Source organism: Thamnophis sirtalis, unplaced genomic scaffold (assembly GCF_051295495.1).
Source record: "Thamnophis sirtalis isolate CommonGarterSnake01/CBP01778 unplaced genomic scaffold, rThaSir2_p1.2 scaffold_3, whole genome shotgun sequence".
In the NCBI taxonomy this organism is placed as follows: Eukaryota; Metazoa; Chordata; class Lepidosauria; order Squamata; family Natricidae; genus Thamnophis; species Thamnophis sirtalis.
In genome coordinates, this window is record NW_028261383.1 from 99,770,763 (window position 1) to 99,793,091 (window position 22,329).

The window sequence follows — 22,329 nt, forward strand, 5'->3', positions numbered from 1 at the left end:
TGTTTTTAAGGAAAATATATTAAGATAAGAGTAGCCCACTCTAATGACATAAACCAATTTAACAATAGAAGAGCTTTGAGAAATTATTTTAAAAGGCACTCTCAGTGAAACAGTAGGCTTCTACATGATGCACCCAAAATGACAATAAAAACATACTGTATAGAAAAGTGAAAGATTTTTCTCAGTCTTGAACAATATGCCTACTAGCAAGAAGGGACAATGCAATATGGAAGACATTTGTTTCTTAGTTAGAATTAATTATCTATCTCGGGTTATTAATGCCCTTGCTGGCCTGGTACTAATAAAACCAGAAGCTGTAAATTTGAGTGAAAGTAATTACAGTCACAATGTTGTAGAACTGTTCAGAATTAATATTGAAGAACCACATTACTATAGAATAGATTGATGATAATATTAAGACAACCATTTTCTACAGTTGGACGGAAAGAGAAAAGTTAACATATAACTCAATATTCTGAACAAAAATGAAAAAACTTCAACACATAAAGCTTGTGCTTGTTGAAATTAAAGATGAAACTACTGCTGAACTTTCAAAACCCTAGTAAGTAAGCATCAAGGTCTAAGTACACATATTTCTTAATTCTTTTAAAAGAAAAACAATGTAACAGCTTCTTTGATTTGACCTGAAAGTATTATGGTATGCTACTGAGTAATAAACATAAGGTAAAAGTAAAGGTTTCCCTGTCCAGCTGTGTTGGATTCTAGGGTGCAGTGCTCATCTCCGTTTCTTGGCCAAGGAAGTCAGTTTTGTCTTAAGTCATGTGGCCAGCATGGCTATACGCCAAAGGCACATGGAACACTGTTACCTTCCCACTGAAGTGGTACCTATTTATCTACTTGCATTTGCATGTTTTCAAACTGCTAGGTAGGTAGAAGCTGGGGAAAGGAACGGGAGATCACCCTGTTGCGTGGCGTTCAGGTCTTGAACCCAAGCTGTCAGCTTTCCAGTTGACAAGCTCAGTGTCTTTTAGCGCTGAGCCATCACGCCCTGATAAACATAAGTCTAATTGAATTTGAATCAGCAAAGAAATGTTCTATGCTTTTACCTTTAAAAATAGATATAAAATGCCGCTCAATGGCTGCCTTTATCTGCCGTTCTTCAACAAGGCCTCTATTTGAAGCATCAGAGCTATCAAAATGATGTCAAATGTGTCCTGATGTTATTTGTGTGATGATGTCTTGACACAAATGACAACAGTTGCTTGCCCTACCCTATGGACATCTATGGGTCAGTTGCTGACTTCTAAAACAGGTCATTCAAATGTCTTGAGCATTCAGAAACTATAGCAAACAAAATGTTGACCCTAGTAATAAATGACACGCTCTTCATCTTAATGAGCTGCAAACTGTTCCTACTTACACAGATTCTTTTATTATGTGTAACCAAGCTTGATCTTTCTGTTGGAGTTAAAATAAGTACATCAAATCGAGTGCCAGTGTTTTTATGTCTTCTTTTAAAAATATAAAGCACTGCCTTTAAAAACAGAAGTTTTCCCAAGATGCCTCAGTGCCTCAACTAGGCAGTTATTGCATAACTAAAACCACCTTAATTCCGACTCAGGCAGGAATGATGGAGTGACATCAGCATCAAGTCACATCAATTGCTATATCCAAATAGAAGAAATTCTTGGCACCTAAAACATTGAGGATAAATCAGATCAGATACCACTGATCCACACAACCAGAAGTAAAATGTTACAAATCTCTCTTTTAGCAGGAAGAAAGTAGGAAAGTCTTATTTGCTATACCCGTAGTGTGGTAATTGTGGAGGGGTCTCGGAGACGTCCATCTTCATCTTTGAGATTATAGCCCTCTGGTCTTTTATCTCGTTCACTGACTTTCCATAGTTTCACAGTTTTATCTGGAAGAAAATCAGAACGCTTCATTGAGTTACTGAATTATTATGCATTTTGTAACAGTTAGGATTTATTGTTACTTATCACTTGCACAGTTCATCAGCGGTGATCTTCTTAGTTATTTTATCATTGCTACCATCTGCTATATGGGAGAAGGCAGCTGAAGAGTCTACAGAGAAACAATGACTATGGGAAAATGAGAAATGTGTAATTGAACCTTTCTCAATTGCAGTGTTTTTCAAAATTGGTGACTTTAAGATAGATGAACTCCAATCCCCAGAATTCTGAGCCAGAATGCTGGAGGAAATTCTGGAAACTGAAGCCCACATATCTTAAAAGTTACCAAGCTTGAGAAACACTGATCTATTAGATCATATTAATTAAACAATCTCTTAAGACAGTAACCCCCAACCTTTTGGGCAACAGGGACGGTTCCATGGAGAGAGGTTTTTCCGCGGACTAGAGGGGATGTGGTTTCGTGTGCTGCCTGCAACTTGCAGATCGGGCTTCGCTTGTTTGTGTGGCCCTGTTGCTGGCATGCCGTGGCCTGGTGCCGTTTCATGAGCCAGGAGTTGACGACCCCATCTTAAGAGGCTAAAGCCCAAGACCTCTTCAAGTAGCTTCAGCAGTCTTCTTGCTCAAAGGATGGGTTTTTACAACAGTAGACACAAATAGTAGGAAATTTGAAGGATATACTAGGAATTGTATTTTTTATGTATTAAAAATGATCTAGAGTTAGGATTGAACAGAATGGTGACTATATTTGCAAATTGCACTATAATTTAGCTTGGTTAAAACAAAAAGGAACAGTAAGAGACTCCAAACTAAGATAGTGCATGTGTCAAGCCTGCAATTATATTCCTTTTAGAATTTTGGCCTGCCACACTTTATCTTATTTCATTATGCTGTTTCATTAGTATAGTTGATGGGAGGGGGGAATAGACAGGAGTAGGATTGTGGAATGTATTGTTTTCATTCTTTTCTAGAAGCCAAGGTCATATTTTGTCTCCGTACTTTTACACCTGACCGGAAGCAGTTGGGTGTGGATGCCAGCATGGAAGAAGAGGATTGGACCATGTGATGGATTGTGGGTGTGGGGACAAGATCATGAACTTTTAACTGGGTGGGATTCTGATGTAATTTCCAGATGTGCTAAAATGTCTGCTTTATTAAATTGGAACTTTAAGGATCATTTTGCCTTGGACTCTGATTTAATTCTACATGATACTTGGAATGCTGACAGCATGTTCTTCAGATTCTGTGGCATTCATGTCCCATTTACAGATTGTCTCATCATCACATACTGCTTAAAACAGAAAATAAATACTGAACATACAGAGGCAGAAAAGGGAAAGCATGGCCGCTGAGATGTATATATCCCTTGACGATTACTTCTGTGGCATTCCAAAGTCCTTCTGAAGCTCCTAGTTATATCTGACATTTGATTTTAAAAAGATTATGGCCTGCTTTCTCCTTCTATCTCATTTCTGAATATTTCAAATCAAGTTTTGAAGTTATAGACTGTAAATGTAGGTCTATATGAACAAGAGTTCTGATTACAAACTGGTTGCTAAAATTGAACACTCTGCATGTTGGACATGTCAAGCTAAATTAATTTTACTTTGGTCTAAAAGGAGGGAACAATTTAGACTGAAAGCTAGGGCACACAATGCTCCATAAAAGCAATTTTGAGTTACATGAGCTCTAACTGCTGTAGCCAAGCTTTGATTGCAATGCATTACACTATAAGTAGAGCAATGTATGCATGAAAAAGGAGCCCAATCATGTTGGTAATTTACTCAAAAGTCCGTTTCAAGCTCAATGATAGGAATAAAAACTGACACTTTATCATTGACGGTGAATCCATGTTAAATTCCACAATTGCCAGCTTGCCTGGCAGGTGAATATTTCCATTGGCTTCATCATTTTGCTGTCATTCTGTTTATTGTGTGCCACAAAATCCTTTAGGAAAAAGCCTCAGGAACATGTGGCTTTTATTCTGAATAATGGTGTTTTCATTTCCCCCTCCTGGTGGGCATTCTATCAGCAGTTTGTCATTGTTCCCACAAGTTTTAAAGACAGTCTTATTTGTCTTCATTTCTCCCATCCCCATTTTTCACTTAAGAATTGCAGTTGACTCCCCTAGATTTTGTTGTATTAACTCATCCTGATAAAAGTTCAATTTTCACATAGTGTGTTTTTGGAAAGGAATATTAAAGAACATTTAGGGACAACTGATAGCAGTAACGTCTGAGCTATTTGGAGGTCTTCCCAGCATATGAAAACACTTTCTGAAACTGCAAACTAATTCTCCTATGAATTTAAAAAAAACTATTTAAAAAACTCAATTAACAGAACATTATGCTATATAATTAATCTTCATTGTGTTTCAGTGAGTCTTCCCCTCAAATGAGTTTAATAACTCTCAGAATTTTATTACAATGATCAATAGGGTAAATTCTCCAACACACAGTAAGTTGACGATGAAAGATAATTAGACCCCTTTCCTCTACAGTAATTAAGTCACATTCATCTTAAAGCTCCATCCATTCTGATAACAACACTGGACCTAGTGACAGTTATGTGAACATAATCTACATTTATGCTTAGGAAATGAAAACTGAAACAGACTCACACAAATACACACAAAACAGGAGATAATTCTGCCATGGCCTTTCCGGCAGTCAAGAGATTAAAAAACCCTTACTAAGTTTCCAGTCACTGCATTAGATATATTAAACCTGATATAATTTAAAGCTGAATCAAGACAAAATTGGAGTGTGAGAGTGATTTTCTTACATTAGAATTATCAAAGACAAGTTGTCTTCAATCACAATTTATTACAATAAATTGACCATGAGAAGGCTGAGAATAGAGGGGCTGGAAAGATTCATATTTAGGACTAAACTGATCAGCATTTTTGTGCCATTGAAGTTTTTTTTTTCACCAGATTATTGGCAAACCCATGTGTAATTTTCCATTTTACCCTATAAAAACCACACCCATATTATTCATCCTATCTTACAGTGATTTCTATTATTGATCAGGCCAACTTTATTATACTGCATTTTTTATTAGAAGACAATGCAGAGTTCCTTAGAGGCATCTGACCATTAGTGACCATTAAAATTAACATGATTCCTTCTTTTCAAATTGACCCATGAAATGAGTACATGTCACAAGGTAACGCTAGAAAATGACACTCAAAATTTTGTCCCTTGTAATTAGAAGAATATGCTATGAATTAAAAGCTTCTGGGGAAAAAAATCATTATTTTTCTTTAATTGAAGGCAACATTTTGAAGATATCTTTTCCCTTTGAGTCTTTCTTGTTGAGAAATTTTTTTAACACCAGAGCCATACTGGCATCCAGCATCAATGACATAACCCTCTGACTCTCATATAATGAGCCAATGAAGTAGAAACTTTTGTTGCACAAAGAATTTTTATATGCACGTGAACCTATTTATTTGGATCTGTTTGCACATACAAACTCCCGTATTAGAAGGAGGAAGGACAGAAACTACTGAAGTTACCAACCAACTAATTAATTAAAGGGGGTAAAATTAAAAGTCTTGGTCCATTTGGCTTAAGATAGTTTGCATTTCCTTCATACCCTCCATCCAATGTTAGATGGAATTCTATAAAAATGTTCAGAACCTTTTTTAAAGCTTCCACGGCATGCTTTCATATTATTTTATATGGAGTTCAATGCTTCCAAGGGCCTTGGTCAGAAAGATAGTACTTTTCTGCAATGTATTTTCTCCTGGGATTGCTCAGAGGCTGCTTTAAGGAATTGCAAAATAATACTCTATTTGCATGCTCTGATGCTCCAAAGCACCTTTTTTCCTTCAAGTGCAAAGTGCTTTACAACCCTTGTTTTCCCCTTTCATCTCAGATTATGTATTTTACCATATCTATATCTATATCTATATCAATATCTATATACTAAAATTCCATCTGATTTCCCTATCTACCACAAAGCCTAGATTATTTGCAAAATAGTAAGAATTTTCAAATTCAGTGTTTGTTTATCACCTTGTGTTACTATATTTCCTCCAACACTTAAGAGTTGCAGGATCCAAGTAGATAAGGGTTCCTAATGTACAGACAACCCTCTAGACACATCTGTCTCAACTATCCTTCTTTGACAGTTGATCACTGATCATAATCAGCATCAGATTTTATAGCTAATGTGTAGTTCAGCAACCAGGAAACATAAGTAGCATAAAATCCCCCCAACCCCACCCATATTTCAAACAATATGGCACTGGATTCATAGGCACTAAATCCTGAACAAGAACAAGAGCTGCCAGAGGGAAAAGGACATTGATTCATCCTACATAGCACCTGAAAGTAGTACAAGAAGCAGTAGGAAGCTGGTTAGAGGAAGATTAAAACTGGAAATAAGGAGGAATTTCCTGACAGAGAAAACTATTAAGCCGTGGAACAGCCTGGTTCCCAGAGAGAAAGAGAGAGAGCTGAAAAGAACGAAGTAGAAGAGACAACACTGGGATAGGAGGTATGAGCTACCCTGATAGGCAGTGGACAGCCTAGGTCTAGGACAATGTTTTTCAACCTCATTTAGCAACTTTAAGTTGTTTGGACTTCAATTCCCAGAATTCCTCAGAATTTTGGGAGTTGAAATCCACAAATATTACCATTGCTGATGTTGGGAACACTGGCCTAGGGTATATATATAGCACACAAACAGATGGTCAACAAAGAGATGAAATTAAATTTCAGACTCTATTGAAGATGAGACAAGAAGTTAATCACCAAGGTTTTATAGAATCAAAGGGTTGGAAGAGACTTTGGAGATCTTCTAGCTGAACTCTCTGCCCAAGGCAAGAGGCCTTATTTCCAGGTTGGATCTTCCTCTGACAAGCTTCCATTGATTGTTTCTTGTCCTACTCTTGGGTGCTACGGTGAATGAACTAATGCCGCCTTCCCTGAGGCAGCCCTTCAAGTATTGGAAGACTCCTACCAAATCTTCCTCAGCCTTCTCATGGTTAAGTAAACATATCTAGTGCCTTCTGCTGTTCTTCATAGAATTTAGCCTCCAGGCCCCTTATTATTTTTGTTGCCCTTCTCTGCACTCTTTCGAGGGCTACAGAATCTTTTTATAGTGTTGTAACCAGAATTGTGGACAGACTTCTAAATGTGACCTCATCAGTGCAGGATAGAGTAGAACTGTCACTTCTTTGATTCATCAATACTTCCCTTGTTTCATTAATTAATTAATTTAATTAATGTGTAAATCAGAGCTGTACAAAGGCAGGAACTCAGTAATAATAATAATAATAATAATTAAAAAACCTGACCCATCTGTTGAGAAGTCTTCACTCCCAAGTGCTGGGTTTCTTAACTACAGATATTTCTCATGGGCTAGACTGGGCTCAGATTGGGCAATGCTTTAATTGAGGGGTCCTTGGTGTTCTCTGAGCTTGCTTGTTTCTTTGCAGGTGTTTCACTACCCTGACTAGGTAACATATTCAGTGCTGTTTGCTGTCAGTTTATATTCTGATATCTTGCCTGTCTATGTAGGTTTCTTGATTGGGGTATTGCTTACTTGATTGTTGGACTGAAGTTAACCTTGGTTTGACCACCAATCATATAAGCAGTACCCCAATCAAGAAACTGCCAAAGAGTCATTAGTAAACAGGCCAACCAAAGAATCTCTAAAACTTCCCCCACCCACACAGACAGGCAATGTCAAATCAAGAAGCGAGAACATGTATTCTTCACTCTAAGAACAGGACATCATATTCCGTGCAGGCAGTTTGAGAAATTTCAGCCTGCCAACTCAATTCTCATCTATTGTAGTGTTGTGGCCCACCAGTGACCAGCGGAGCTGAGAGCAGAGTCGGACAGTGAGGAAGTTGGGGAGGAACATGGGCCAGTCCTGGAGGCTGGGAAAGGCTTGAACTAATGCTCTGTGTTGGAAGCAGAGATGGGGCCAAGGCTGTCTGACAGTTCTCAGCTGTCTTCGGAGCTAGACAGCAGTGAGGTAGAGGAACAGCTGGAGCCTGTTCCCAGTGTGCGCATGCAGAGCTGCCAGAAGAAAAGAAGAGCTAAGAAATCAGGGTTTACTTGGGCGTAAAGCCACAGGTGGGCAGTGAATGGCCCCTCCCATAGGAAATAAAAGAGGAGTGAAAGGGGAGTGGGCTTTTGCAGGAAACAATTAATGCGTTCATTCATTCGTTTCAGGAGTGTGAAGATCTGTCCGTGAATCTCAGAGACTCTGTGCCAAGTCTTTCCTTGTACAGCATTGCGTTTGGAAAATATTTACACGGCAGCTTTCCAAGCTAGATAAGGTCTGTGGTCATAAATTCACCTTTGAAAGACTGTTTACCAGGGCTTTGCTGAATGTGAATGAGAGGAATTCTTGTTTCTTTAATAAAAGGGGTTTTGTTGGGACCAGGAATCTGCTTCGTGCTTTTTGGGGAAGCCTAGGTCAGAACATATAGCTCCCTTTCCCTACCTGGTGTTTTTCAGAAGGATTGGAGCTGCCTCTGATTCCAAAATTGTGGAATTACAACCCGCATATCAGAAGATACCGAAGGAATCTGCTGGATGTTGTGAGGCTATGTCTTTCTTTATCTTGTAAATGATCTGGCAGAATATGCTTTGGGGATTTTAAGACATATTACAGAAAGTAAGAGAGAAAATTCAACATTAGGGATATCTCCACCACAATTTGCTCTTGAGTTCCTCTCTCTGGATCAAATAGAGCAATAAATACTTGTCCTGTAGAGAGATTACAAGTATGAATGAGCACAACCCATCAAAGCAGGATATTTTGGCCGGGAAGCAAAGCAAAAAAAAAAAAAAGTACCTGTTGTTATAACATACCATTGGTGGAGAGAAGAAAATAGGCTGCATTTTGCTGTGGGAGCCATCGTATTTTATTGATCTTCTCCTCTATCTCTAAGCTCTTCAGGTAATCGAACTCAGGTTCATGGCTCTGGAATGTGCTGTAAACATTATATTCTCCCCTGCGATGGGGCTGATTTTTGCTCTGCAGGAGTGGGAAAGAAACATAAAGGGATTCTTAGACGTGCCAGAGCTAGCAAATTTTCAATTGATTCTTTTGTTCTCTGAAGATTGTTAAGAGGAAAATGTCTGATTACGGTGACACATTGCAGTTTAAAGTACCAAAGCAGAGCTATTTCTTGCACAATGCCTTCTCCTCCTGTGTCACTTTCTATGTTCACCGGTGACAGGAAGCAGGAAGAGCATCTTTGTTTCATTTTGATTCAAGAATGCATCAATCCCTATCATTCAATTTAAGAGACAAATTGGCATGAAGCAACAACCGCTCAATTCAAAGAACAAATCCAGCTTGACTTGTGCACAAAATTCTCTCCAATAGAAAGGACACCGTTCTAATATACAAACCTACCCCACATTTAATGTAATAAACGAATTCACAGAGCAGGGCTAACTTAAATATCTGGAATATGGTTTCTAGAAAAAGAATTGGGAGACCAACCGAAAATAAAAGATGAAAGGACTGAAACAGATGTTAGCAAAATCCTTCTATATTTAGGCTAGCATCAGGAAATAAATGGAAGGGAATGGGATATAATGTCACTAAAAACTCTGTTAACTGTTTTCTCTTACTTTGCACTTTCTATATGTTAAAGGCTTAAATAAATAACAGAGTAATAGAAGTACAGTAGTAAACTGAACAAAATTACTCATGTCTGATTTTATTTTCAAAGGACCAGAATATGATACTGAAGCACTTCTGAATGGTACTATCTGACTATAACCAGCATGAAATCAACTTATCTTCGCTACTGGTTCACAAAGGTGAGTGCATGCAAATCTATCTCCGTGCATGCGCAGGACGTTACGCGCAAGCGCAGAGCATCAAAAACGGACATGACGTCCGGGCGGATCCTGCTACCAAGCGTGCCTGCAAAGGTAAGGAGAACAGCGGAGGGGGAGGGAGAATCCGCTGTGCCACGCAATTTAGATTAGCTTTCTAGCTAATATAAATCACAAGTCACAGTTGATCGTTGGAAAAAGTGGTTCGGGGAACCAGTAGCAATTTTAACTACTGGTTCAGTTAAATCGGTCCGAACCGGTAGCATTTCACCCTTGGCCTATACCCAGATCAGAAAGCTGTTTTGTACCTGCAAAGCAGAGTGAAAGGTAGAACTAAAACTCACAGTGTCCCGTAAATTTCTAGTCTAGCATCTTAACCACTACACCAATCAAAATATAATATTTACTAGTATGGAAAGGCTTCTTAAACTCTGCTTTATTTTATTTGTATATTTAGTTTTTCTTATATGTTGGCATAGATCCAGAGCATCACCCGGGAGAACAATGCATCTCATCAACATAAACTAAAACAAAGCTTGGTATGTGTTTGTTTGTTTCCTTATGTTATACTAGTTTGGGAAGGGATCCTGCTAATTTCAAACAAAGCAGACTTCAAAAGCATTACAACTAAAGTTCTGCTCGCATTTATGACATTTCAGCAGCAGACTGAAATCCTCCGCCTGCGATTATTGTTCCAAGATGCAAAGGGATTCAAGAAAATCCAACATTTGTAGGGTTGGTTTTTTGTTTTTTTTTAAAAAAGAAGCTGCCTGATTGATCTTAATGGCTTTTTTTTTTTTTTTTTTTGCAATTTTCTGTGCGGTGCGATAGTAAAGAGTGACACACAAAGATTAGGAAACAGCAGGAAACTTCTTTTAAAAGGGTAAAAATGGGCATTTTTGCATTCACCAGCACTTACCTCCTGCTCACGCTGAAATATTACAACACGACCCCCCTTGTCCCCTGTCGCTAGTAATTCTCCTGTGTGGTTGAATTCTACTGTAGAGATAATGTCAGCTAAAAAGAAAGAGACAAAGGCAATTTAAGTTAAACCGCAGACCAGCTTTGCACTGGCATCTCTGAACATCACTGCCTCTACAGTCAGAGGAAGAATGGTGGCTAAGCCCTTGCCTCCCTGGTGGAATATCTACGGAGCATTTTAGATTTCCAATCACACTTGAATCTTGTTAAGGGAATTCATAAACATTGCTCCCAAAGGATACAGCTAGTCCTTGACTTATAACAGTTCATTTAGTGACCAAAGTTAACAGCAACACTGAAAAGAGTGACCATTTTTCACATTTATCACAGACTTGTAGCATTCCCATGGTCACGTGATCAAAATGCAGACGGCTATCAACTGTCTCATATTTATGACAGTCGCAGTGTCCAAAAGTCATGTGAGGCACCTTTTGTGACCTTCTGACAAGCAAAGTGAATGGTGAAGCCAGATTCACTTAACAACCATGTTACTAACTTTCTCACTTGGCAACATAAATTTTGAGCTCAATCGTGGTCGTAAGTCGAGGACTACCTGTATTGTGGCTCTAAGCTCCATTCACACACTTTCAGTATGACCCCCCCCCCTTTTCCCACTTGTCCTGATGCTGCATAGAGCCAAGGCCAAAGGGCAAATAACTGGTTAAAGGATTTGGTTGATGGGCAGTACTTTGCTTGATTGGCCAATGGTTTTCACTTAAAAAAGAAGAAAAACTCAAGGCAGTATGTATTTCTAATGCTAGAAAGAATCATGCCATGTTGAAACAATCATTTTGCTTGTTTAAAGATGCATACATTCAAGAGGATGAGTGATGAACCTGTTTAACCTTAACTAATAATTTCTGGAACAACTCAGGATCTGAACCAGCACCAGAGACTTGTATAATTATGTTACAGTTTTGATTGGCAAGTGGAGGCCAAATTCTATTTTCTAGCTCTTGAACTGCGATTGACAGAAATGTGATTCCACAGAAAGGGTCAGCATCTCATAATAATAATAATAATAATTTGTTTCTACTACAACGTGACTAGTAAGATTCAGTAACTCTTCCAGCACATATCCTATTCCCCGCCTCAAAACCGTGAAACAATATGAGATATTTTGCCACACTTCTCATTTAGAGCACCAGGAAACAGCAACAGGTAACTTGAAACTTTGTAATATTAAACCATTCTTTCTTTCTTTTCTCGCTGTTTTCCATCAGCTGGATTGACCCCAATAGAATCGGCTTTCAAAAGACGCACTATCCTGTATAACTGACACATTCATAACCACACAGGATGTATACAGTATAGACACGCAATGTTACAAATTAAATTTGATATTAATGGCACAATATGGACAAGAGCACATTACTTTTTTTATTGCAACAGTGAACAAATAATCTCCCCTCTTTCTGGAGTAGCCTCTGGGTAGATCTATAATTTTCCAGTGGGAAGAACATCATAGGTCAAAAGAAGAGCTGGCCTCACTAGGGGCACATTTTCTGATTTCACAATATAAATCACTTATGGGACTAAAAGGAGTGCACATTTGCCTTCCATATTTGTCCTTCTCTCAATTACTATTGCACCAATATCCCCAATCTTAATGAAGGATAGAGACAAAATCATTAGTTTTGGAAAAAGGTCCAGAACTGAGAAGAGAATGGAAGCAGAAGAAACAAACAAACAAAAAAGAAAACAAAACAAATCCTTTAGATGGAAACAGAAAGGCCAAACAAAGATGTTTGATCTGAGATTTTTCCAGGTTTGGAATTATTAGTGAATTTCATATAAAGCAGGGGTGTCAAACTCAAGACCTGTGGGCCACATCTGGCCCACAGAGTGCTTAGATCTGTCCCGCAGGGCTGCCCTGGAAACAGTGAAGGACTGGCCCGCGGAGTCTCTGACAGTGAAAACAGAGCTCAGAAGGGCCTTGCGCGAGCTTTGTTTTTGCTGGCAAAGGACTGCAGGAGGCCAAACTGGCCAAAAATACAGCCCGGGAGGGCCGCATGCGCCCCACCGAGTTCTGTTTTTGTTGGTAGAAGGCTGCAGGAAGCTCCCCTCTAGCCCCACACAAGCCACCACAGGTGCCCCCAACATGAGTAATGTCAAGCTGGCCATGCCAACCCTGGCCATGCCCACCTGCCCCCCCCAAGGTTAAACACAAGCCTGATGTGGCCCTCAATGAAATCGAGTTCGACACCCCGATATAAAATAGCACAATCTATAGAAAGTAAAAAGTAATGCAATTCTAAACACATTCACTCAGAAATTAAGTCCGATGGTTTTTCTTGTATTTAAAGTATTCCATATTTTCTTATATTGGCAGTTCAATGAAGAAGAAGATGGTGATGATGCTAACTTTTTAAAAACTATGTTTTTGTTCAACTCATACTAGTGAACATACCTAATATTCCAATTTCCTATTTTCTCACACAACAACAACCTGGTGAAGTTGTCTGAGCTGAAAGAGAGTGATTGCCCCAAAATCAAGGAGCCAGACTTCATGCCTAAAGTGGGATTAGAAATCACTCTCCTAGTTTCTAATCCAGCATGCTCACCACTAACACCAAGCAGTTCCTCATTTGTCACTTTGCCCAGTCCTCAAATCAATTCCCAGGTCATGGATTCTAGAAATTTGATATTAGCTAAATCAATAGCTATAATATTTATAGTATTATATTTAGTACTGACTCATCTTTGCAACTTAAAATATAATGCAATAATATGCATGCATCAGATAAAAGAAAAAACAAAGACTTTGGTGCAGAGAAATTACAAATAACGTGTTTTAAATAAGCAGAATGGAAGAGTTTGCACTGCATCAAGGTAAACTGCTGATGAGTAGTTTTATCAGGGCTATTCTTATTGGGGGGAAAGTCAGAGGTTAATTTTGCTGCAATTACTCCCTCTCTGCCTTCAGTGATTACATTGGAGTGCAGATTTCAGCAAATGCGAAGCATGACTGTGAAGGGAGGGAGAAGACTTCAGAGGCAGGAGTACTGCTAACCACATTGTCTTTTAAAAAACGAAACAAGCATTCACACATTCTGAACCTTTGGCATCCATCTTCACTGCGAGAAGACTAGATCTGACGATGTTACTTGGTTTAAATCTAGTATTTAAATAAGCTTTTTCAGTTTCTTCAGAAGCTTTCAGTACTGCTGCTAAGAAGAGTGTAAATATCAGAATACTGTAACATTCTATAGTCATGCCTAATAAAAAGACCTAAATGTGCAATCATAATTCTGAAATGAGATCTGTTGTGCATAACCTTTGGATGTCAGGAGTAAATAGAATATGTGCATCTCTTATGCATTTCAAGTCATCAGCTGTTTCAGAGATTAAGACTAAACTATGATCTGTGTGAACAGAATAGCACAGCCATGGCTGTACATGAATCCCTCTTCTTCTCTGCCTATGATTGCTGCAGAGATGAGGAAAAAAGAAAGGTTTGGTTTTGGATTTGACTGAACTACCACAATCCCTTCCAGCAGAACTCACATAACGGCACCTATTTATACTATAGAAATCATTCTAGGTTTGGAAAGCATACTGGTTCTCGACATTAACTGCAATCCAATAATAACAGCATAAAGAACTATAACTATAAAGCTGCTCATCTCACATTTACTCTAGCCAGCTTACAATAAAACAATTAAAATCCTTAAAATACAAAAAAAAACCAAATCAAAATAAAAATACACAGTTGGGCTATGGGTGTGTGCGTGTGCGTGGGTGTGTGTAAATATGTACACCTACACACACACATACACACAAAACATAAATATGCAAATTATTATTCTTGCCAGAGATGTATCTTAATCTGGCAAAGGAATACCAATAAGCAAAACACAGATGCTATTGAATACCACTTCCTATGGTCACAAAGAAATGTTTTACAAGGTGTTTTTTCAGTTCAGCCATTATCTTTCATTCTAATTTCCAAAAGCAAATATCTTTCTCCCCAGCTGATAGCTTGTGCTGCCTTGTCATTAGAGAGCTATTTCTACAATGCTGGTGTAAAAACCTTTGCCATGATGATTCTCATAGGCAGCATATGGAGCTCCTTCCCTAGAATCTTGCTACTTCTGCAAATATAGAAGCGAGAGATGACACTACACAACCTTGTCATGTTCAAAGGCACAAGGCCTTTTGTTGAAAGGAAATTGTGACTGTTCCCCACCCCCATGTTAGTAATGTAGCTGCATAATCTAAATGCATTTCAAACTCTACTTAAAAATAACCTTTACTGCTAAAGACATTTAAATTTTCATAATCGTGCATTTGGAATTTCACTGGTAAGAAATGGAACTTAGAGAAAAGAGCAGGGGTGAAATTCAGCAGGTTCTGACAGGAGAACTGGTAGAGGAAATTTTGAGTAGTTCGGAGAACCCACAAATACCACCTCTGGCTAGCCCCAAGTAGGGTGGGAATGGAGATTTTGCAATATCCTTCCCCTGCCACGCCCACCAAGCTACGCCCACAGTACTGGGAGTAAAAAAAAATTGAATTTCACCCCTGGAAAAGAGCTATAATTAAAATAAATACTGAAAATTTCTTTATCCCCTTTATCTTTTTTTCAAAATGTTGTCTCTATTAATACGGTATCTTACCAAAGATACAGATCCACTGCCACTTCGTATTTATTTAGCACATTGGGAGAAATGGAATCATCGTGTTGGGTTTGATTCTAATGCTGCCTTCTGTATCAGGAGTTGGGGAAAGTGCAGTGGTGGGATTAAAATTTAACAACCGGTTCTCTGCCCTAATGATTTCTTCCAACCACCAGTTCACCAAACTGCTCAGAAAGTTAACAACCGGTTCTCCCGAAGTGGTGCAAACTGGCTGAATCCCACCACTGGGAAAGTGATGCTTACCACTATGAAGGTATTTCATATATAGAAATGTGACATTACAAGGAAGAAAATCACATGGTGGCCAATTTGTGTCTTGGATGTTTACTCCTCCTTTCAAAAATATGAACAAGTAGAAAATGGAAAATTTCTTAGATGGTATGTTAAAGCCCACCGTCTTCATATGTGGTGATGCATTTCCTTGCAAGTTACAACTTGATTGTGTCTAAATTATTCACTCTATGACCCATGGTTCTGTCTGTATAATGCCTGTCCTTTTTATATCTACTCTCCCCACTTTCTGCTGTCTATAAGGCAGATGAATAGTGAGCTCTATGCTGCTTCATTCCTAACTTTAGAAAATTTTCTCCAGGTTGTCCTAACTCAGTCTTTTCAACTTTGCCAACTTGCATATGGCTGGGGAATTCTGGGAGTTGAAGTCCACACATGTTAAAGTTACCAAGGCTGAGAAATACAGCCCTCCAGATAAAGGCCTATTCTGGATTTCCATTGTTTTTAAAGTTTCTTGTTCATTCAAAATGAAAGAAAGTAAAATTAGCATATTTTAGCCACTTAACTCTACAGCAGAAAGATTACTGGAATGGCTATTCTCTAGTTTAATTTGTAATAGCTTAAAATTAACTTCATTGAATCAGCTACACAGCTGTTTAAATACAGCCATGGCACATGCAATCCATTTAGATAGTATTTATGAAAGCATCATTATTACCATACAGCCAACCAATCAGAATTTAATTGAAACATGAACATTAGCCCCAGGATACAAATGGAAAAACAACATCAAGTTCTATAAAATGGATTACCCACTTTGACAGGACTGGAGAAACAAATATTGAAGAACTCCTATTTATGGCAAATCAAATATATACCAACTATCTGGATGTAAATCCCTGTGAACCACCCACATAAACTGTAAAAACTCAGTCTCGTTTCACAAAGTGTATTTCATGTAATTGCTCTGGGATTCAATGGCCAACATAATGGTGACAAAACTGACAATTTTGTATGCAGAAATTAGGATTGCTAATTGACATCAATGTACAATGTAGAAGCTTCAAAATAATGGGATGGTGATCTTGCATTCTTTTTCTGTACATGCATCTTTATGGATTTTTTTTATAAAAAAACCTTTGCCTTGTTTTATTGTGGAGCCACACAGAGTCAATCTGAAATTAGGAGGCATCTCTATTGACACTGACAAGGAATAGTATTTTAAATGAGAGAAAAGCAGATTCCAGTTAAGAAAAATAGCAGCGGCAATAGTACTTAGACTTATATACCACTTTAGGGTGGTTTATAGTCCTCTCTAAGCGCTTTACAGAGTCAGCCTATTGCCCCCAACAATCTGGATCCTTATTTTATCCACCTCAGAAGAATGGAAGGCTGGGTCAACCTTGAGCCTGCTGAGATGTGATCTGCCAAATTGCAGGCAGCTGGCAGACTGCAGAAGTAGCTGCAATACTACATTCTAACCATTGCGCCAATGCGACTCATTCAAATATCTTACAGTAAGAGAGCTTAGACAGCACCCGATTTGGTATAGTGGTAAAGGCATCAGGTTAGAAACCTCTGTGTTGTGTTGTGTTGTGTTGTGCATGTGCGTGTGCACATGTATTCCAACACTGCACCAACAGAAAGAACGGAAGACACCATTTTGGCTAAATGTATATTTTCAGGTCCATATTCTTTCTTGCAATATTGCTAAGAAATGAATGGGTGAGATCAAAGAAGCACTTTGGATAGGAAATGGGCATTTCAGAGGACAGGCTTGGCCCTTCTTGGTTGTTCAATCACTTCCTTCCTTAGTTTATAAGATGCTCTCATTCCTTCCAAATGATGGGTTACATGTGATTAAAATACATTTCAGCTCTTACTGAGATATTGCTGCTTTTCAGGTTTGCTTTTGACATTCTTGAATATTAATATAATCTGAACCTGCTTGTTGCCTGCTACTTCAAGCAACTTCATTTAAAAGCTAGTACGCTATCATATTAATTTAGATTTCTAGGCAATCAACATTTGAATGATGTACAATTACTAACTTCACTCAAAGGACTCCAGCGGCATATTGGTAGAAACAGCAGGAGGAAGAATAAGAAATCTTGCCTTTTAGTTGCTTTCCTGCATCTTGGGTGTCTCCCTTCAATAAAAGCAATTCAACAAAAACAGTTTCCATGGTGACCCTTCATTTTCCAAGTGGCAGATGATATCACTCCGTAGTTTTCTCCTTTCTGAAATGCATTTATATTTCTTATTGCTCTCAGGCTAAGTATTCTGAAGACTGGATTTGATTTCATTATGAGCAATAGGTTAGAATTAGGAGGGGGGAACTCCCCCTAAAATATACACATAGAGCTCAGCATTATTTTAAGAGATAATTTTTAATATATTCCACCCACACAATGACCTGTTGAACAGCAAGTGGGTGGGACAATACTGAATTCTCAGGAACATCTTCACTCCAGGGAGGAAAAATATAAAATTTTGTTAGCTGCAAAAAATAAAAAAGCCTGAATTTAAACTGTGGGATGCTTTTGATAATATTTCTGTCCCTCACTGCCCACCCCTCTGAATTTTTTTAAAGAGTGATTTGAAAGAATGCAAAGGGAAGGAAGTGCCTTTCTTATTCTGGTTGACATAATCAGTTATCCCAATTGCAGAAGTCTAAGTCTGTTTTTATTTTAGAGCCAAGGTGGCGCAGTGGTTAAATGCAGCACTGCAGGCTACTGCTAGATCAGCAGGTCAGTGGTTCAAATCTCACCGGCTCAGGGTTGACTCAGCCTTCCATCCTTCCGAGGTGGGTAAAATGAGGACCCAGATTGTTGGGGGCAATATGCTGACTCTCTGTAAACCGCTTAGAGAGGGCTGAAAGCCCTATGAAGCGGTATATAAGTCTACTGCTATTGCTATTGCTATTTATTTTAATTTCATTATGCAGATCATGCGGTGGGTTAGCAAGAAGTAATCAACTCCTTTTGCAGATTCCCCCCCCCCACACCATATCAATCTTTTCAAAGCAGCTTTACAAAAAGTAAATTTAGGATTGAGTTTGTAAAGATCTCTCAAATCCTAAATAGAAAGGAAAAGAACTAAATATTGAAAACATGGTGGATTGTGCAAATTTTTCAGACCGTAACCTTGCTGAATGTTGTTCTAGAATAAACTGTAAAAACTGTAAAATCTCATTTTCAAAGGCTGCAACATTCTTCATAATTTGACCTTTCCTTTTCCTAGGGATGTGATGTCATTTTTATATTTTTTCCCTTATTATTAGCCTTCTTTTTAAATTACAGATTGTCCTTGGTTAAGTATGGTAGTTGGGATTGGGAACTCCATTGCTAAGTGACATGATTATAAAGCATGACATCAGATGACTGTGCGGCTTTGCAATGGTAGTTCCAGTCGTAAGATGAATCCTGTGTGGTCATTAGGCATGATATCAGGTGACTGGCATTTACAACTTTCTGCTTCCCCCATTGACACTGCTTGTTGAAAGCCAGCAGTGAAGGCCACAACTGGTGATCATATGACTGCAGGACACTACAAGCTGATTACCAAGTGCTTAAATTATGATCACATGACTGAGGGACTTTGCAATAGCCACAACCATAAGTATCTTCATTCAGCAATGTCTTAACTTTGAAAGGTTGAGGAGCTGTGGACAATAGATTAAGATCTCCTGAACTATCCTATCCAATGTCTATTTGGATTTATTGTGGTGGGATTTACTAACTAGATGTTCATTTATATTTCACAATTATTTTAGATATTTGTGTTTTAGTAATTTAATTTAATTTTAAGCAATTTAATTACTTGCCTTTTCTATTTAATTATATTAAACTTTTTTCCTTGGTGATGCTTTGCCTTAAGAAGTAACAAAAAAATCACTTACACTAGAGGTGTCAAACTCAAGGTCCGGATCTGGGTGCTTAGATCTGGCCCACAGGGCCACCCTGGAAACAGTGAAGGACCAGCCTGCAGTGCCTCTGCCAATGAAAACAGAGCTCGGGAAGGCTGCGTGTATCTCTCCCAAGCTCTGTTTTCGCTGGCAGGGGGTTGCAGGAGGCTGTTGCAGCCGAAAATTGACTTTGGGAGCCAGTTTTCGCTGGCAGAGTACTCAGGTCACCACAGGCTCCCCTGACATGAGTGATATTGAGCTGGCCACGCCCACCCTGGCCACATCCACCCCAGCCCCCCAAGATCAAACATAACCCTGATGCGGCCTTAAATGAAATCGAGTTCAACGCCCCTGACTTACACTCATATATTTTCTTTGATTATTGAGTATTCCAGAGCCAAGACCTACCTTAAGGCCAAGGCAAGTTTTCACGGACATAGATGGCCTCTAAATTAATTTGGTCATAGATTTTAATAGATCAGAAGCCAAAATCAGATACTCAGTGTGACGGGGGAAAAAATCAAAGTTATCTATTCTAACTTGTGGATAGAAGCAAAAGTTTCCACTGCCAAATAGTTTAGCACTGATAAATGGAACTCATTGTCATTGTTTGCCAATTGAATATTCACAGAACAAGATCCAGAGGGTTTCTTGTTCTTCAAATTTGTTCTTTCAGTAAAACCATATCTTTTTCCAGGTTATGAGCATTCCATTTTATCTTGTTTATTCCTATTCAACTATGCATTGCATGAATTATATACTGACATGTCTTTTGCCACTGGAGATGTTTGTGAAGTAGCAGTAATAATAAAAAATGAGGATAAATAGCAGATACGTAAAACAAAGAAAGGAAAGGAAAGAAGGTAAGGAAATGAAAGGAAAGAAGGAAAGGGATTTAAAGATTAATTCCTGAAAAAGTTGCTAACGAAACCTGCCATTTCAAACACTTCACATATATTACAGCAGCTGGCACAGTGTCAATCTCATCATTAAGCAATCCAATAATCAAACTGGGTCAATCCAATCATTAAAAGCAATTGAAAACTCTCAGAAAATACTACCAACTGGCACTATAATAAAAGTAGGGCTGAATGGAAGTGGGGAATGAAACAAGTGTCTTTGTATAACAGAAACTCTTCAAATAACGAGTATATACAACTTCAACTTTGAACTAAAATCCTATATAGTCTTACCACTGAGATCAATACTAATTTTTGAGTAGCAAATGATGACACATAAATGGATCCTCTGGATTTCGCGATATTAGAAATGTCTACTTTAATTCCTTAAATCTGATATTACGCTTAGCAATTTCAGCTATCAGGTATCTCACACTGCAAATCAAAAGTACCACAAGAGATATACACTACATAAAGAGAATTGTTCAAGTATTTCTAAACTATATTGTTTATCATCAAAGCAGAATTTGAATCAGTTCAGGTGTGATCTTAAACTTAACACCAATAAAGACACAAACATATAACAAGTTAAGATTTTGATAGTGCATGATTTCTTTGATGTATAATTATGTAAGCCATAAGAAAGACATTAAAAATGTTTGCAACGAAAAGTTACTAACTGAGGCAATCCATTCCCCATAAAAATCTGCACATAAAAATATTTTTTCAAATATACTTCTAAGAGAAAAGAATAGCATTAATTATAGCTTTTAGACCTATATACCTCTCCATAGTGCTTTACAGCACTCTCCGAGTGGCTTACAGAGTCAGCATATTGCCCCCAAAATCTGGAGCCTCATTTTACTGACCTCAGAAAAATTAAAGGCTGAGTCGTGATCAAATTCCCTACTGTGGGCAGAGTTAACCTGCAATATTGCATTCTAACCACTGTCTCGCCACAGCTCTTATAAATCCCTGTTTTCTAATATGAATCTTTTGAGCTCAATGAAATCTTCGTGAAAGCATTTATGCCAAACATTTCAAGCATATGTGTGGAACGAATTATAAAAGCAAGTAAGAAATGGCTACACCGTCTTGGATAGAGCTGGGGATGTTTTAGAAATTGATTTCAAACATTATGAGAAATAAACCAAATGGAAGGAGTCATGAAGCCTCTCCCCATACTTTTAATGTGTTTATTATTCTATGGGGAAGTAAGAGGTACTTCTGGAACCTTGGACAACTCATCCTTTGATTGGGTGCATGTTGTGCTTCTTCTTAATTTTGTTGTGTCTTATTGTTTTAACTCTTCTTTAATATTTTCATTTCTGTAAGCCACCTGGAGTCCTTCGGGATTGGGCGGCCTAGAAATTCAATAAATGAAATGAAATGAAATCCTATGAAAAATAGGAAGGATGAATTACCTGTATTGAATGAACCCTGTTTGCAATATGTGACTATTCTTCGTAGACATTTGAGAATCAGTTCCCCAAATCTCTTTTTAATTTTTTTAAAAAAATTACTACTCTCTAAACAAGGATTTCAAATTTAAGCATCTAATTAAGATGCATGTTTTAAAAAATTCTCAAGAAACGGAAGGTATAACTGATTCAAATTCCAAGGTAAGGATATCATATGTAGTTTGACGCTAGTAAGAATGAGATAATAACTCACAGACTTACTGAAGGAACAGAAGGCTGAGTGCTGAATGCCTGTCACTGCACAACTATTCTTGGAACCTTGGTTCTGTTATGTAGTTAGAATAGAATAGAATAGAATAGAATAGAATAACAACCACAGTAAGATGTAAGATCCTAGCAGCTGCAGACCAGAATTAAAGGAGGACTTCTTTTGTTAGGAAGATTAAAATCAAGAGTATTCATAGGAATCCAAAAATCAAGATGGCGGTTGTACTCTTATGACGGAAGCACCACCCTTGTTTACATGCATTGCAACACA

General features: G+C 38.2%; 1 protein-coding gene across 2 annotated transcripts in view; it reads right to left on the minus strand.

The window, feature by feature from the left end:
* Positions 1–22,329, minus strand: part of PPP2R2B (protein phosphatase 2 regulatory subunit Bbeta) — a 272,126-nt gene that overhangs the window by 64,658 nt on the left and 185,139 nt on the right. For both annotated transcript variants that reach the window (XM_014058886.2, XM_087709600.1), the window contains 3 exons: positions 10,632–10,729; positions 8,732–8,897; positions 1,770–1,882 (listed from right to left, as the gene is read on the minus strand). In XM_014058886.2, the coding sequence (XP_013914361.1) occupies positions 1,770–1,882; positions 8,732–8,897; positions 10,632–10,729 (377 nt within the window). The remainder of the gene's footprint in view (positions 1–1,769; positions 1,883–8,731; positions 8,898–10,631; positions 10,730–22,329) is intronic.